Source organism: Alosa sapidissima, chromosome 15 (genome assembly GCF_018492685.1).
Source record: "Alosa sapidissima isolate fAloSap1 chromosome 15, fAloSap1.pri, whole genome shotgun sequence".
In the NCBI taxonomy this organism is placed as follows: domain Eukaryota; kingdom Metazoa; phylum Chordata; class Actinopteri; order Clupeiformes; family Clupeidae; genus Alosa; species Alosa sapidissima.
Window position 1 is genome coordinate 6,320,360 of NC_055971.1, and position 17,521 is coordinate 6,337,880.

General features: G+C 41.2%; 2 protein-coding genes across 2 annotated transcripts; both read right to left on the reverse strand.

Moving 5' to 3' along the window:
* Window positions 1–2,789: 2,789 nt before the first annotated feature.
* LOC121684372 (extracellular calcium-sensing receptor-like) lies at window positions 2,790–6,921 on the reverse strand. Its single transcript, XM_042064380.1, has 6 exons — window positions 6,797–6,921; window positions 6,024–6,315; window positions 4,857–5,672; window positions 4,444–4,671; window positions 4,015–4,138; window positions 2,790–3,697 (listed from the first exon to the last, which is right to left on the reverse strand). Exons 1-6 carry the CDS (start codon window positions 6,904–6,906, stop codon window positions 2,790–2,792), a joined length of 2,478 nt encoding a protein of 825 aa, XP_041920314.1. The 5' UTR covers window positions 6,907–6,921.
* Window positions 6,922–10,849: 3,928 nt separating this feature from the next.
* LOC121684373 (extracellular calcium-sensing receptor-like) lies at window positions 10,850–17,028 on the reverse strand. The gene is made up of 6 exons (XM_042064381.1): window positions 16,904–17,028; window positions 16,336–16,627; window positions 14,881–15,696; window positions 14,523–14,750; window positions 14,003–14,126; window positions 10,850–11,757 (listed from the first exon to the last, which is right to left on the reverse strand). The coding sequence occupies exons 1-6, from the start codon at window positions 17,011–17,013 to the stop codon at window positions 10,850–10,852; spliced, it is 2,478 nt and encodes an 825-aa protein (XP_041920315.1). The 5' UTR covers window positions 17,014–17,028.
* Between the last annotated feature and the right edge of the window lie 493 nt (window positions 17,029–17,521).

The following is a 17,521-nucleotide window of genomic DNA, read 5'->3' on the forward strand; positions in this document are numbered from 1 at the left end:
GCTCAAGGGGCTAACCCAACTGGGGGTGGGGTGGGGGGTAGGGGGGGGCAGAAAGGCTAGGCAATCAAGGACATGGGTAGATGGAGGAGAAATCAAAAATAATAAATAAAAAGTTCTATGGAGATGTGCAAAAGTTGGAGAAAGTCATATGTGTGTGTGTGTGTGTGTTTTGACGTGTGATGAAATAAGAAAATAAATAAAAGGTCTGTAGCATAGGGAGAGGGATGTAAAAGTGCTAAAAGTCTTGTAGGTGTGTGTGTGTGGGGGGGGGGGGTGCTGAGTGCTGAGGAGTGAATGTGTGCAAAGTCAGTATAGTGTGAGTTCAGAGTTCGGATGGCCTGGGGATAAAAACTTCTCCTGAGTCTCTCAGTTCTGGCTTTGTGACTACATAGGCGTCTTCTTGATTTCAGCGGTAGGAATAATCCATTGTTAGGATGAGAAGAGTCCTTCAGAATCTTTTGGGCTCTTAGGAGTACTCTTCTGGAATAGATATCTTGTAGAGCAGGGAGTTGAGTTCTTATAGTACGTTCAGCTGAGCGCACTACTCTCTGCAGAGTAATACAATCTCTAACTGTGGAGTTCCCATACCAGGTGATGATGCTACCAGTTAGAACACTCTCAACCGCTGAAGTGTAGAAGGCCTTCATGATGGATGTAGAAACTTTGAATTTCCTTAGCTGACGAAGGAAGTAGAGTCGTTGTCTGGACTTTTTCAGAACATATTGAGTGTTAACAGTCCATGTTAAGTCTTCAGTAATGTGGACACCAAGGTATTTAAAACTTGTGACTCTCTCTACAGGTTGCCCGCTGATCATTAGTGGGGTGTAACTGTAGTTCTGCTGCTGCCTTCTGTAATCCACTACCATTTCCTTGGTTTTATTGATATTCAGTGTCAAGCTGTTAGATTGACACCACTGTGCCACCTCATCAACCTGATCCAAGTACAGCTGTTCATTGTTGTTACTAATCAGGCCCAAGATCACTGTGTCATCTGCAAACTTGATGATGGAGGTATGACTACTGTTGGCTTTGCAGTCATGTGTGTATATGTTGTACAGCAGTGGACTCAAAACACAGCCTTGGGGAGCACCAGTGCTGATGGTTAATGAGTCAGATGTCAGACCCCCCACTCTAACCACTTGTGAACGGTTGGTGAGGAAGTCAAATATCCAGTGACACAGGGTGGTGTTCAGTCCTAAGGCCTTCATCTTTGTGACCAAGGTGAGAGGTACTATCGTGTTGAATGCTGAACTAAAGTCAATGAACAGCATCCTCACATAATTCCCATTCCCCTCCTCCAGGTGAGTTAAGGTGGTGTGCATAAGGTTTGAGATGGCATCCTCTGTAGATCTGTTGGCTCTGTAAGCAAATTGGAGGGGGTCGAAGGAGGCAGGGAGGGATGAGCAGATAATGTTTTTCACAAGCTTCTCAAAACACTTCATCACTGTAGACGTCAGGGCTACTGGGCGGTAGTCATTCAGACATGATGGACTTTTGTTTTTCAGTACTGGAACAATAACAGACTGTTTGAGGCAAGTAGGAACTGTCTCTTGAGCCAATGATGTGTTAAAGATATAAGTGAACACAGGAGCTAACTGAGCAGCGCAGGATTTCAAAACCCTGTTAGAAATTCCATCCGGTCCAGTAGCTTTTCTACAATTAACCCTCCTAAAGGCATTGCTCACATCGACCTCAGAGACACAGAAAGGTGCATCCTCTAGGATAGGCCTGATAGGCCTACAGGCTACATTACAGCGGCCCTTGTTCTTGTACAAACACAAAAACAAACATCAACATAATTTGCGTAGGCATATTGAAATAAAGTGAACGTCCACTAATGGATAAAACATCCACGAACAAACGCTAACCATTCTGATGACGTAGCGCCTGCATTTTTAAAAAATGGCCGAGCCCTAGTGGCAAAAGTCGTTATTGACATGTCATTTTCCAGTGAAACTACTTGAATTTCGGGTTTAATGAAATAATCCATGTATTTTCAAAAATGAAAAAGCAACCAAAAAATGGTAACAGTTCTCACTGCTTCATTTCCACTTTAAGGTCAATATAAAGAAAACCCACTTTTTCACATTTTCTTGGCCATGTGGTGTCATCAGCAGAGATTGCAGAAGCTCCTTACAAGATGCAGGCTGTCCAAGAATTCCCAGTCCCCAAGACTATAAGAGAACTTCAGAGGCTCCTTGACATTGCTGGCTGGTACCACTATTTATTGGAAAGAGGTGAAGTTTTGCTGGACAGTGTCAAGCATCCTTTGATGCCTTAAGAGAACATCTGGTCTCCACACCTATCCTTGGGCATCCCAATCTCAGTCGACCCATTACTGTGATACTAGTGTTGTTGGTTTAGGAGCTAGATTGGCACAGCAAACAAGACCCAGGAAAGAAGAAATTCTGACCTTTGCTAGCCGCACTTTCAGGACTCAGCCTCAGATGTCGGTACCACATTTGAAGAGGGCACATGGAGACCTAATGGTACTACCATGTGCAGCCGCCATCATTTATTTTTTTTAATACAAATCGAGTCCAATGTATGTACATGTTAAAACTCATATTAAATATCAGTCACATGAACCAATAATAAAGCAGACTTTATTAAAAGCTGTTTTATTGCATTGAACATCAATGACACTTGACACTATATTTGCTAATGTTTAGCTGGAATCAGATGATTGTGTAAATTGTGCGGAGGGACCATAGAGTTGTGTACTGAATGAAAAAAATAGCTCATGCCTGGAATGTTAAAAGAGTATCAGGCTACATCCTGCAAGCATATCATTTAGAGGCTCGGCCCATGAGTGCCTTTTTGGTGTTTCTCTCTGGGTGCAGGAGAATTATGTAGCACTTTGGAGCAAAAATGGCCATGAGTAGGCCAAAGCTGGAGGCCAGGATTGCAAAGATCTCCACAGCATCTGCATACTTACCAGGTGAACTGACATAGGCAGGAACAAAAGCAATCCACACAGCACAGAAGATGAGCATGCTGAACGTAATGAACTTGGCCTCATTGAAATGATCTGGGAGATTTCTCGCTAAGAAAGCTAACAAAAAGCTAATGGCTGCTAGAAGGCCTATGTAGCCCAACAATGCAGCAAATCCTGCCACTGAGCCCACTGCACATTCAAATACAATCTTGGAGCTCTGGTAGTGAGTGTTTTTGTGAGGGGTAGGAGAGGCAGTGGAGAGCCAGATCACACAGATGGCCACTTGGAGAGAGGTTAGGATGAGGACAGTGCATCTTTGCTGGGCTGCCCCAAACCACTTCAGGGCCCCCTGACCTTCAGGTCTTGAGGCCTTAAAAACTGCAATCACAACCATTGTCTTGACCAGAATGCTAGAGACACAGAGTACAAAGCTGATACCAAATGCTGCATGGCGGAGCTGACAGGTCCATAACCTGGGCTGGCCAATGAATAGCAGTGCACACAGGAAACAGAGTTTTAGTGAAAGCAGAATCAGGAAGCTCAGCTCGGAGTTGTTGGCTCGCACTACCGGAGTATGACGGTGGTGAACAAATATTGCAAGGACCACAGCAGCAATGCACGCACCAAGGAGGGACACTGTTGTCAAGGAGATGCCCAAAGCCTCTTCATAGGAGAGAAACTCAACCTCCTTGGGGACACATCGGTCTTTCTGCCGGCTTGACCAGAACTCCTTTGGACATCGGAAGCATTCAAGAGAATCTGAAAGCCAAAAAGAGGGAATTAAGTGCAATGGAAAATAGAGAGTGATACTGGTACAAAGAGAATGATTTACTGATACTGGTGCTTTTTTAACTGTTTCAAGCATTGCAATGAGGGATTGAACTGCTACTTGAGTGAAGCATTGCGTCCGTATAAATATGTATGCATTCAAAACACACATGGGCTGGGTAAGATAATACATGGTTTACACACAATTCCGAGTGCTTTTCTCTTTAGGCTTCTAGCAAAACAGAAGCAAGCATGTTTTTTGTATTAAACAAAGGACTTTTTTGCACAGTGTTTTTCTATCATTTTACCTGTAGTGTTACTGATCTCTCCATCTGCACAAGGGAGACAATCAAAGCAGCAGTCAGGTAGTCCTTTCCTTCTGGCTTTTCTAGTTCCAGGGGGACAGGACTCACTACATACTGACCTAGGAGGCTGAGGTTGAATGCAACATATAACTCTTTGTAGTTTCTTGAAACTACAATAAACAAAAATATTATGTATGATACAAACTGGTTGACTTCCTATTTATATGTAACATGAATTACGGTGTAAACCAGAAACTAGTTACTGGAGTGTTTTGGTGGGTCATTTTTCTTTTACCATCATATCTCACATTTTTATTGATTGTTGATACAGTACATTAACATTATTCACATTCTGTTGCTATTTCTAGGTCATTTTTGAATTTATCAAAATAAATCCACAAATACAAATCCATAAATACACATAGCTCATACTTTGTTTGATTCAAAGTTCCAGAAGATTTTGTCCTCATGAAGACTGAGCATTTTCCCGGTTGGTTGTGATTCATCAACAACACCTACTATTCTGGCCTTGATCGTTCCATCTGGCATCCCATGCCAGTTCAAGATGTCATAGATTGCCAAGACATCGCCATTCTTGTCGAAAGACACATGATCCCCAAAACCTGTTGTAAAGTTCACTGATTGTAGGTAGTGAACCAACTAATAGATACAGGATGGAAGTGACAAGTGGGAAATTAAATACTTGGTGACTGGTGTATATCAGGCACTGCTCATTTTCTGTACAGTGCTCTGGATTTCATAAGTAACTTTAAAACATATTTACACGTTTATCTTTACTACTTTGAAAATTGTGCCCTGCTCATAAACATGTCATTTTTCAGTACCTGCCAGGGTTGCATGTCATGTAGACTGGCACAGCTGTTCCCTTTAAAGGGCCCTTGCCCAGGGACACAGCTCATCAGGTTGTGGAGAGAATGTGCCAGGGCATAGACTGCTTTATAGACATTATAGGAGGGTCTGAGGTCAGACACATCACTGTACGCCAAGTCAGCTTTGCTCAGGTCCTCCTCTCCTGTACAGACTCTTCCCTCAGATACGGCCAAGGCCTCTTCTGGCTCAAACCTGCAACTGAACATCTCCTGCCAGAATCTTCTCACCATACTGTCAGTGTTGTTGTCGGGGCGGACACTCAATAGGAACTCTTTCAGTCCTTCAATCTCACCACGCCGGATGGCAATGCCCAGAGTGCCTCTGAGAAAGGGAAGCATGCGCGGTACAATAAAGGAATTAGAAGTGGACCATGCCTCACTGGCAATCCACTGACGTGTTATATTCTGATGAACTGCTTCATCCATGAAGGGCATTAGGTATGCCTCTGCTGAAAAGACCACAATCACTTGTGAGGTGGATAGCTGAATGACCTGCATAATCCTTCTTATCTCCACAATATCATTGTCTTTGGGCAGTATTTCTGAGAATGCTACACAGCCACCAAATGCAGTGACATCTTCATGGAAAGACTGAGCAGCATGTCGGCCATAGTCATCATCGCTATAGATAAGACCCACCCATGTCCACCTGAAGTGCTGTAATATCTGAATCATAGCTCTCACTTGGAAGGCGTCACTGGGAATAGTCCTGAAAAAAGAGGGGTAGCGCCGTCTATCACTTAAGCAGGAACAGGTGGCAAAGAAGCTGACCTAAAAGACATGGAAAAACCTTTTTAGCTTTTTTTTTAACCATGTATGAAATTACATCCAAGCTTAATTATATACATTACTTTATGGTAAAACAGTATAGGCTAATGAAAGACTATGTCACCCCTTCTCTTTAATGATTCAGTGTATACTGTGGACATTTACAAACAGTGTATTTTTATCAGTGTCTATTCTGAAGCAGACAGACATCCTTGAATCCTATCTAGGGGAACATATTTTGGAGATATGAGGAAAGAGAAATTTGATCTGACTAATTTTACTACACTTTATGCTATATTTGCTTTGATGTTGACCTTATAGCCACAACTCCATGCATTTCTTGCTGTTACATACCATTGGAACACGGAACAGTCCCAGTACACTGGAAATGGCAATTGAGTGAGAGGAGAAAGGATCCCCCACAATGCCTAACACAGGAGGTGACCCAGTGCAATTCCGCATTAAAAAAGACTTTTCAGTTCCACTGACAAAAGCTGTGGCAGCTCGGAACGCCACGTCCAGCCTCACACAATTGTCATACATTTGATAGCCTAACTTTATATAAGGGAGCAGGTTTGGGTTTCTGTTGATCTCTTGCACAGCAAAAGCCATTGTCATTGCTTGTTTGAATCCATGGAGATTAAACCTGACAACACCAATAAATATTAATACAATTATACCAGTACTTATTGTCATCATTGCCATACATTTGGTATTAGTTATGCTCCTAAGTTGTTGCTTGTTAATAATATATGAAAGGGTCTTGTAAGATAAAAACTCTTTACATTAACTACATTACATTGCTTTTGGTGGGTTTGTTTAACAGTAAATATGACAGATACACACATATGCATATACACATAATTAGAGTTAAAGATATCAGCAGCTAGTTTACATTTTTTTCCCCCTAATACTTGGCCTGCAGCTTCTCAACTTAATTGTGACACCAGAGCGGCTTTGGTTTTGTTATCAATGTAATATAATATATATGTCTTTACTACATTACATTGCTTTTGGTATTTTTGTTACAATACATATGACAGATACACACATTATAGTTTAACATTAAATATGTTCAGCTGGTTTACATGTTTTCCTACTACATGGCCTGAAGCTTCTCAACTCACTGATGACACCGGAGCTGCTCTGGTTTTGTCCTGAAAGTCATCTCTGGATATAAAGCAAGCAAATGAACTTCAAACAGTCCCCCTATGATCACATCTCCATCCTGGTGCATCCCAGTGAGATTGAACTGCTCCCGTAGCTGGCAGAGGTCAGATGTATCAGAGCTGGAGGTGAGGGTGGGAGAGAGCAGAGTGGCTGCTGCCACTGTCCAGGCCAGCAGGAGACCCAGAGAGACCTGCATGTCTGCTCTCTGTCTGCCTCCCTCTCTTTGTTCTCAATTGTTTTATAGAGAGGGGTGTGCCTTTTCATTGTGTCGTCTGACATTAGATATGTCAAATTGGGCAAGTTGACCATTCGTTTGAGAGAGGATGGTTAATTTAGTTCATATTAGTGGGACTTAGAAAGGGAGAAAAAAGCTAGAGTAGGCCTGCCGTAGGCCAGTGTGCATTTTAAAGATTGCATTAGTGTTTACCAATAGCTCAGGATTAGGATAGTTTGGTTATAGTGTGCCACAGACATCACACGGTTCAAAATGTTTTATCTCTTTTTAAGTGAGCATGGTGAATGTGTAGGTTGGTTTTTATGGTTTAATAAGAACGAAAAAACACACTCAAGTGTATAATCTTTCCTGAACATTATTGAGAGCATGTTGAAAGACAAAGGCGTTTTTTGACACTAAGCCATCATCAGCGTCTTCAAATTAATTATTGTCCTGTAAATGTTCATGTATGTTATAACATGTAAGACAAAATAATGGGTGGGGTCAAGCAATTAAAATATTGATCTATTTAATTACAAACTTTGATTTATCTATCAAAATGAAACACAAATCAAATCAAGCTGGTTTCTCAGAATAATTTAGAAATGACCAGATTTGAGATTGACATAAGGCTTGTAGAGTAAACAAGCCTAGATTGGCTTTCCAGAATGCATTGTAAACCCAAATAAAGTTCATGAAATCCCAAAAGCACCGGAACTCAAGTACTTAATTGGTGTGATGCAGGAAGTAAGACAGCAAATAAAAAAATGTGTAGATGTGTAGTGCACCATGAAAGTAGTCCAGGTTATGTAAATGTCTCGTCACCCAGCACTGCTATGAGATGTGCGGGGAAGGAAAGGCCACTCACTAAGTGGCCTTGTTTGTATAAAGTTGTACTGTCTTTATAAGGCCAACAATAAACCTAGAAAAATGTTTTGGAAATGGAGAGAAACAGAAATCAAAGGTTCAGGTCTGAAGAATTACAAGTGCTCCTAGGGGAGCTAAGCTAACAACTCTGTATTATTCAGTAGATTTAAGGGCACCTACACCAATCAACAGAGACAAAAAGCTGTGGGCAAACATTGCCAAAAAATTACAGCCCTGACAGGTGCTCAACCCTGATGTATGAAAGAAGTGGGAGGATTTTTCCAGCATGTCGAAGAAAAAGGCAGCTGCTTGCAGGCACAGCAGCCTCTCTGGGCATCCCTTTGGGGATACGAGAGGTGTGGTCAGGAAGACCCAGAGAGTTCAACAATGGAGCCATCTTCCCCATCCCCTTCAAATTAGGATCCCACTATTGTGCACAGATGTAGTGTACATTGACTATGACTGTTGTTGCAGACTTGCTCAGACATATTTAGTCTGTCATGAATTGTGACACTCAAGTTGCGAGCCGATTTAGTCGGGATCAGTGAAGATGAGCTAAGATAGATGTTAATCTGTTGGGGAATAACCGTATTATTTGGGAACGCCAAAGCCCTATTTTTGTGGGACACAAGGCCATCAACTGCACAAAAATGAATTGCTTTTTTGACAATTCTATTAAATCTGCCTGGGTGACATCCTGAAATGAATAAACAAACAACCAAAACAATTATTCAACCATTAACTTCAACCATTAACTATGCTATGCTAAATAAAGTGGATGCTATGCTGGTTGATAGGTAGATACTGTAGATAAATAGATGGCAAGGTCATCTCTAAGTAGTGACTAATTTTGGGTCATGTATTGCAAGGCATTTGTATGCAAATCACGATTGATATGTTAACACATCTACTCCACACTGAAGTAACATCCATATTCGGGTTATGGCTACAGTATATCCAGAATAAGATATTTGTATCTGCAGCAAAGTGTTAAGCTAGGGAATGTTCCCATTTACATATTAATCAGGAATCACAAATAATAGATTAGCCTAACCAAACGTGACAGTACAACGAATCCTTGCGATACTGGGTTGGAGGAGCTGGTGTTCTTAACAGTCTTCTGTAATAAACTCTGGGTTCGCTAACTATGTTGTTGGTGCTTTGTTTTATGTGTAGGGACCCTGAGCAAGCTACTGGCGAGGTTTGGTGCTGTTTTGAACAATACTGGTTAGAAAATGCTATTTGGGAAGCATTTGGCTCACTGCCCTTAGCTAATCCACTGTTTGCGATTTGGGGCTATAGGGTATACCGGGGCAAGCTCTGTAGTGGTTGATCAACGAAAAATACTGTCTCCACGGCTCATTTGATGTGTTTTAATGCAGAACTCAGACATTGTCATGGCAGAGCCAGCGAAAAGAAGAAGAAAGCGAGTAAACCGGAAGAACAGGGAAGAGGAAACTGTAGACTGGCCGATTGAGGAGTGTGGTAAAATATATACTCTGAAGCTGCAGTGGGAGCACTGCAGAGAAACCTGAGAGCAAAAAGCAAGAAAACAGCAAAGAAATCGCTTAAGCTGCATAGAGGAGCTTTAACGCAATAACGTCCTGCTAGCTGCTGCATCTCCCTGCTGAGACTGCCCGAGTAGCAATGAGACGAGAGGAAGGCCTATGACATGACACAGAAACTTTCACCTATATTCTTTTCTGGCCAGCATCATTCAACAATCACATTGGAAAGTAGGCCTACAACTTCATTCAACAATCACAAGGAAAGTAGGCCTAACTTCATTTACAAGCAAAGCAATTCGCGATATCTGTAGCAGTAACACTTTATACATTAGTTTAAATCAGATGAGGTTCAGCTTGTTTCTGAACACAATGATTTAAAATAGCCCCACATCATCACATACCCTTCACCATACCTAGAGATTGGCATGGTGTGTTTTTCAATTATATTAACTGGTTTGATGCTCTTTGAGTTCAATGCAAATCAAACCAGCTAATAGGCTAACTGAAAAACACACCATGGCAATCTTTAGGTATGGTGAAGGGTATGTGATGATGTGGAGCTATTTTAATTCCAAATCCAGGGGAAACATTATCAGGATGCATAGTATCCTGGATCCATGAAATAAGTGGCCTTTAAAATTAAAAAATCCTCTATGGGAATTTAACATAGGGGTCAAATACTTATTGCCCCTGTAATTTAAGGAAGAACATTTATTTATTTACGATACATTCTTCATTCACTAAGAAAGTTGGTATCCTTAAAGGTTGAATTTTTACTCATTTTTTTAATTAAGGCATTAAGATTTCTATTTCAATTTCTAACAGATAATTTTATATTCCTCTTTTTAGTCAACTTTAGCATGGGTTCAAATACTTATTCTCCCCACTGTATATAGGGTAGCCCCCTCCAGCAGGGTATGCACATTTTTCATGAAGGCTGCAGTGCAGCAAGGGATTGGTACCTGCGGAGCTGTTGAAGGGCGGAGTCCATACAACGTATAACTGTGACGTGAGGGAGTGAGATAGGTGTAATTTGAAATTCAATATACTTTCAGATTCATCATTTATTTAGGCTAATATCATATTCCTAATTACATTAAAATCTAGTTCAGTAGTGCCCTTACTATTTGCTAATGTAGAGTCCAAATGTATTTTCATTTTCAAGCTCATTAGCCATTATCAGTCACATGAAACAAACAATGTAATGAATGAAAAGGTGTTTTATTTCATGCATTAAACTTCAATGATAGGCAAGGCATGTAAACATGAATGATTACAGTGGAAACATTACTTCAGTGATTACAAAGCATTGTCTTGCCATATAATGCAGGATTGAGAAGAGTGTGGCAACTGTATGGAATGTACTAAATTTAAAATGAACTCATGACTGGAAGTGGAATAGGCAACACCCTGCAAGCATATCATGTAGAGGCTCGGCCCATGAGTGCCTTTTTGGTGTTTCTCTCTGGGTGCAGGAGAATTATGTAGCACTTTGGAGCAAAAATGGCCATGAGTAGGCCAAAGCTGGAGGCCAGGATTGCAAAGATCTCCACCGCATCTGCATATTTACCAGGAGAACTGACATAGGCAGGAACAAAAGCAATCCACACAGCACAAAAGATGAGCATGCTGAAGGTAATGAACTTGGCCTCATTGAAATTATCTGGGAGGTTTCTTGCTAAGAAAGCTAACAAAAAGCTAATGGCTGCTAGAAGGCCTATGTAGCCCAACAATGTAGCAAAACCTGCCACTGAGCCCACTGCACATTCAAACACAATCTTGGAGCTCTGGTAGTGAGTGTTTTTGTGAGGGGTAGGAGAGGCAGTGGAGAGCCAGATCACACAGATGGCCACTTGGAGAGAGGTTAGGACGATGACAGTGCCTCTTTGCTGGGTTGCCCCAAACCACTTCATGGCCCCTTTTCCTTCAGGTCTTGAGGCCTTAAAAACTGCAATCACAACCATTGTCTTGACCAGAATGCTAGAGACACAGAGTACAAAACTGATACCAAATGCTGCATGGCGGAGCTGACAGGTCCATAGCCTGGGCTGGCCAATAAATAGCAGTGCACACAGGAAACAGAGTTTTAGTGAAAGCAGAATCAGGAAGCTCAGTTCGGAGTTGTTGGCTCGTACTACAGGAGTATGACGGTGGTGAACAAATATTGCAAGGACCACAGCAGCAATGCACGCACCAAGGAGGGACACTGTTGTCAAGGAAATGCCCAAAGCCTCTTCATAGGAGAGAAACTCAATCTCCTTGGGGACACATCGGTCTTTCTGCAGGCTTGACCAGAACTCCTTTGGACATCGGAAGCATTCAAGAGAATCTGAAAGACAGAAAATCAGAAGTGAATTGAAATGAAGAGGAAATGCGATTGCGATTAAGTACCGAGCATACATTTTATACAGTCACTTGTTCTGTTAGCAACAATCATCTTTGGCTGCTATTATTTTGACCCTTTGATGCCCCGTTTCTTGTCCTCAAGGCTTCCTCCAAGTCTTCCTCCTGTAGTCGTGGAGATAATAAACACCAAGGCAGTTCTGAACTCCCGATCGGCTGAATGGCGGTTTAAACACTGTGGACACACACTGGCGCTGACATGAGTGAGACGCAACCCGCTTTCGGCATTCAATTACATTAGATTCCGTTGTTCTCAATACAACTCCACACACCAGCATCGCACTTGCCGCTGCCGGCTTTTACATTGTACGCGGCATGCACTGCCCTCACCGCTTGCTCTTGGTTGAGGTAATGTGATTGATTACCTATGATTTAAAGCGCGCTGCGGTCAAAGTTCAACATGGTTCAGCACAAAGTGCAGCGTCAGGCCAGTTCTTGCGTACGTAAGCCATTGACAATAACGGATTTCATAGCACAGCGCTGCCACTTACGCGTACAATGTGAACCCTCCTTAAAGGAGAATTCCGGTGTGATATTGACCTAAAGTGTGTTGAAACATGATACCGAGTGTGAACATATGTCTCATAGCTCACCTCTGCTTGTCCCCTGCACTCAGAAATCTGGCGCTAGTTAGCCAATGCTACCAACACATGGTTTCGTTGTGGTGCCTCGGGCATCGGCCTAGCCATGCAAATAAATCACTGTTTTACACCATTTACGAGGCTCAAAGTAGCTCCATACTTCATTGGTAGACTTCCGAGGGCCTTGACATTTAAAACGAGACATGGAGAACTTTGAAAAAGCACTGGTAGTTTATTTACAAGACGATTTATACAGACAGTACCTTAAGGAATTTTACCGTTCGACGCCATCTTGAATTCAGTCACAATAAGTCGAGCGACGAGTACGAACGAACAGGTATGATTCCAAAAATAATTCAGTGGAAATGCATGGATTCAGTTGCTTCCAGTAGCAGCAACTGGAATCCATGCATTTTTACGGAATTATTTTTGAAATCTGATCAATACCCTTATCATACCTGTTTGTTCGTACTCGTCGTTCGACTTATCGTGACTAAATTCAAGATGGCGTTGAACGGTAAAATTCCTTAAGGTACTGTCTGTATAAATCGTCTTGTAAATAAACTACCAGTGCCTTTTCAAAGTTCTCTATGTCTCGTTTTAAATTGGAAGTCTACCAATGAAGTATGGAGCTACTTTGAGCATCGTAAATGGTGTAAAACAGTGATTTTTTTGCATGGCTAGGCCGATGCCCGAGGCACCACAACGAAACACTGTGTTGGTAGCATTGGCTAACTAGCGCCAGATTTCTGAGTGCAGGGGACAAGCCGAGGTGAGCTATGAGACATATGTTCACACTCGGTATCATGTTTCAACACACTTTAGGTCAAAATCACACCGGAATTATCCTTTAACTTAGGTTTCAGCTCTATTTTGTCGCCGCCGCTACATAAAATCCATTGTTTGCCAGTTAAAAACTTTGAGTGCTGATGTGTGTGGCAAGTGACGGTGCACTCATGTCAGTGCCGGTGTCGGCTCAGTCGACATGGAATTAAAATATAACCGAAGCACTTCAAGTTTAAGCTATAATCTACGAGCTAAACATTGTTTAGGCTACACTCCTACACAGTTACAGGTGAACTAAACATAGTTAACGGAGATATGGACTAGGCTATTTCTGTTTGTTATGCACTTCATTGAAATGTGCCGTAGGCCTAGGCTACATTTTGCACTTGCATTTGTGCATATTTCTGAATATGAAAAGTTCCTTATTTTCAACTGAACTCAAAGATAATGAATAGGCTATATGGCATATTTTTTTGTTTGTTATGTCCTTTATAATGTGTGTACATTTTGTGCATGCACTTCTGGTGTAGCATTTATTTCAGTTTATATCAGCTATATTTCTGAAGAATACATTGTGTTGCCTCAAGCCTGCTGCATTGTAACTTTCTTTGCTTTCATTTGATTCCCAATGAAGATACACTGGTAAGAATTGCTTTGCATTCTTAATATGGACTTAATATGGAGAGGAAGTACTCTCGGAACATAATGGTGTGCTGGGTAAAACAGTAAACATTGGCATTAAGCCTTTTTCTTTTAAATGTTTACGTATTGAACTAAGGATTAGCACATTTGTTGTCATTTTACCTGTAGTGTTACTGATTTCCCCATCAGCACAAGGGATACAATCAAAGCAGCAGACAGGTAGTCCTTCCTTTATGGCTTTTCTAGTTCCTGGGGTGCAGGACTCACTACACATTGACCTAGGAGGCTGAGGTTGAAAGAAACATGTTGCAATTATGATATACTGTATAACAACTTGTTGCTCCCCTATATAAATATGATATGAGTTGCTATGTAAGTTAGTTACTTGAAACTAGTAAGTTTAACTAGTGTTTTTCTAAGTCATTTGAATTTCTGAAACCTGAATTTTCTTAGGCATTAGACTAAATTTGTTTGCATTCATAGTCCTAGTGGAATGATTTTAATATTGTAGATGGGAAAGCATTTTGATGTGCTTATTTATTTATATAGTTATTGACATCACATGTCATTACTCACATTCTATTGCTTTTTCTGGATAATTTTTTAACAATTTAAATAAACGTCCTACACATGGCCCTTCTTAGCATATGTTTATGTTCAACTTAAAAGGAGGTTAAATTACTTCTTTTGATTCAAAATTCCAGAAGATCTTGTCCTCATCTATACTGAGGACTTTCCCGGTTGGTTGCGATTCATCAACAACACCCACGGTTCTGGTCTTCATTGTCCCATCTGGCATCCCATGCCAGTTCAAGATGTCATAGATGGCCAAAGCATCGCCATTCTCATCAAAAGACACGTGATCCCCAAAGCTTGTTGTAAAGTTCACTGACTGTAGGTAGTGAAGCAACTGATACAAACAAGATGGAGGAATAACAATGGAAATTAATTACTTGGAAAATATCAGACCACAACACAAATACTTTGGTAAAAGCTCTGCATTTCAAGTAAAAAAAAAACATTCAAACATTTATTTATACCTGCCAGGGTTGCATGTCATGTAGACTGGCACAGCTGTTCCCTTTAAAGGGCCCTTGCCCAGGGACACAGCTCATCAGGTTGTGGAGAGAATGTGCCAGGGCATAGACTGCTTTATAGACATTATAGGAGGGTCTGAGATCAGACACATCGCTGTACGCCAAATCAGCTTTGCTCAGGTCCTCCTCTCCTGTACACACTCTTCCCTCAGATACGGCCAAGGCCTCTTCTGGCTCAAACCTGCAACTGAACATCTCCTGCCAGAATCTACTCACCATACTGTATGTATTGCTGTCAGGGCGGACACTTAATAGGAACTCTTTCAGTCCTTCAATCTCACCACGCCGGATGGCAATGCCTAGAGTGCCTCTGAGTGTAGTGAGCAGGCGCGGAATAAGAAAGGCATTAGAAGTGGACCATGCCTCACTGGCAATCCACTGCCGTGTTACATTCTGACGAACTACTTCATCCATTAGGGGCTGTAGATTTGACCCGGTTGAAAAGACCACAATCACTCGAGAGGTGGATGCTTTAATTGTCTGCATGATCTTTCTGATCCCCACAATATCATTGTCTTTGGGCAGTATTTTTGAGAATGCCACACAACCACCAAATGCAGAGACATCTTCATGAAAAGACTTAGCAGCATGTCGGCCATAGTCATCATCATCATAGACGAGGCCCACCCATGTCCACCTAAAGTGTTTCAATATCTGAATCATAGCTCTCACTTGGAAGGCGTCACTGGGAATAGTCCTGAAAAAAGAGGGGTAGCGCCTTCTATCACTTAAGCAGGAACAGGTGGCGAAAAAACTTACCTAAAAGACAATGGAAAGCATGAAGTTCTTTAAGCATTAAGTTCTTGTATTAAATTACATGACAAGTCTGATTACTTTATAAAGCTGATAAAACAGTTTAGTGTAACTAAAGATGAACATCCTTTTCTTTAATGGTTCATAAGTTAATATTAACTTATACAGATGTAAACTACCATTTTTAGTTAGTGGTGGCATTACACAAAGGAGAGCGCTAAAAATAATTATCTATATTATCAATAGTTATACCAAAAGAAGATCTTTGCAGGATTCTTTTTGAAACAGTCATAACAGCCTTACATTATTCAAACAGCATTGTATGATGACTGAATCTTATTTTTATATTGAGAGGCCATGGATGAATAAAACATTCTAGTGCCATGTTTCTGTCATGGCTGTGACATACAGTATGATAGCTATCTATTTTCATTTCATCAACATGAACATAGTTCCCAAGAGATTTGAATCCTTGCAAACATATTCTGGAGATAACAGAGAAAAGAGACATCTGATCTATAGCTAATTTTTCAGCTGTATCTTCTTTGGTATTGACATGGTAGCCACACATCAACATCACCATTGATCAGCATCGCATGCTGAGAAAATGTTAGCACTCCAGTTAAATTCCTTGCTGTTACATACCATTGGAACACGGAACAGTCCCAGTACACTGGATATGGCAATTGAGTGAGAGGACACAGGATCTCCCACAATGCCTAACATGGGAGATGACCCAGTGCAATTCCGCATGGAAAAATACTTTTCAGTTTCGCTGACAAGAGCAGTGGCAGCTCGGAATGCCACGTCCAGCCTCATGCAATTGTCAGATATTTGATAGCCTAACTTTATGTAAGGGAGCAGGTTTGGGTTTCTGTTTATTTCTTGCACAGCAAAAACCATTGTCAGTGCTGTTTTGAAACCGTCCATGTTAAACCTGACAAAAAAAAAAATCGCCATTAAGATAATTAAGTACATAATGATTAGGCTACTTAACAGGCTTACTTTTACAACATATGAAAATAGGTTGTCAAATAAAGCCCTTTTTATATGTATACAGTAGCAGTCATTATTACATTACATTTTTAGTATTTGTATGGAACAATACAACAGATTTGTACATATGCATAAACACAAACATAACTTGAATTAAAGATATCTTCAGTTGATCAACTTTTTTTCCTACTACTTGGCCTGAAGCTTCTCAACTCACTCATGACACCGGAGCTGCTCTGGTTTAGTCCTAAAAGACATTTCTGGAAAATTAGCAAACATATGGACCTCAAACAGTCCCCCTATGATCACATCTCCATCCTGGTGCATCCCAGTCAGATTGAAATGCTCCCGTAGCTGGCAGAGGTCAGATGTATCAGAGCTGGAGGTGAGGGTGGGAGAGAGCAGAGTGGCTGCTGCCACTGTCCAGGCCAGCAGAAGGAGACTCAGAGAGACCTGCATGTCTGCTCTCTGTCTGCCTCCCTCTCTCTGTTCTCAACTGTTTTATAGAAAGGGGTGTGCCTTTTCATTGTGTCATCTCATACGGGATAGATCAGATTGATCAAATGGGCCATTTGTGTGAGAAGGGAGGTTTCATTCATTTTGGGGGAATTTAGAGAGGTTGAACAAACCTATAGGCCTACTGTATACATTTTATTGTATTGGGATATTTTGGTTATATATTCTCACTTCATAAAGGCATCACCCAAAAAATGAAAGGTTTATATATATATAAGTTACAATGCATTTTAGATAGTTGTTATGCACATCAGGCTTTATAGCAAATCATTGGCTCTTTCAGAATGTCCTGAGGGTGGCAGTCAAAGACTGGTTTCTC

What these genes read in the sequence shown, in the direction of transcription:
- LOC121684372 (XM_042064380.1), bottom strand. Translation starts at nt 6,906, where the DNA reads ATGCACCAGGATGGAGATGTGATCATAGGGGGACTGTTTGAAGTTCAT. An exon ending in GAGCAGCTCCGGTGTCATCA is followed by an intron (nt 6,316 to 6,796) that starts GTGAGTTGAGAA and finishes TGGTGTTGTCAG; the next exon opens with GTTTAATCTCCATGGATTCA. An exon ending in AGAGATCAGTAACACTACAG is followed by an intron (nt 3,698 to 4,014) that starts GTAAAATGATAG and finishes TTTGGCTTTCAG; the next exon opens with ATTCTCTTGAATGCTTCCGA.
- LOC121684373 (XM_042064381.1), bottom strand. Translation starts at nt 17,013, where the DNA reads ATGCACCAGGATGGAGATGTGATCATAGGGGGACTGTTTGAGGTCCAT. An exon ending in ATGACATGCAACCCTGGCAG is followed by an intron (nt 14,751 to 14,880) that starts GTATAAATAAAT and finishes TGTTTGTATCAG; the next exon opens with TTGCTTCACTACCTACAGTC. An exon ending in GGAAATCAGTAACACTACAG is followed by an intron (nt 11,758 to 14,002) that starts GTAAAATGACAA and finishes TCTGTCTTTCAG; the next exon opens with ATTCTCTTGAATGCTTCCGA.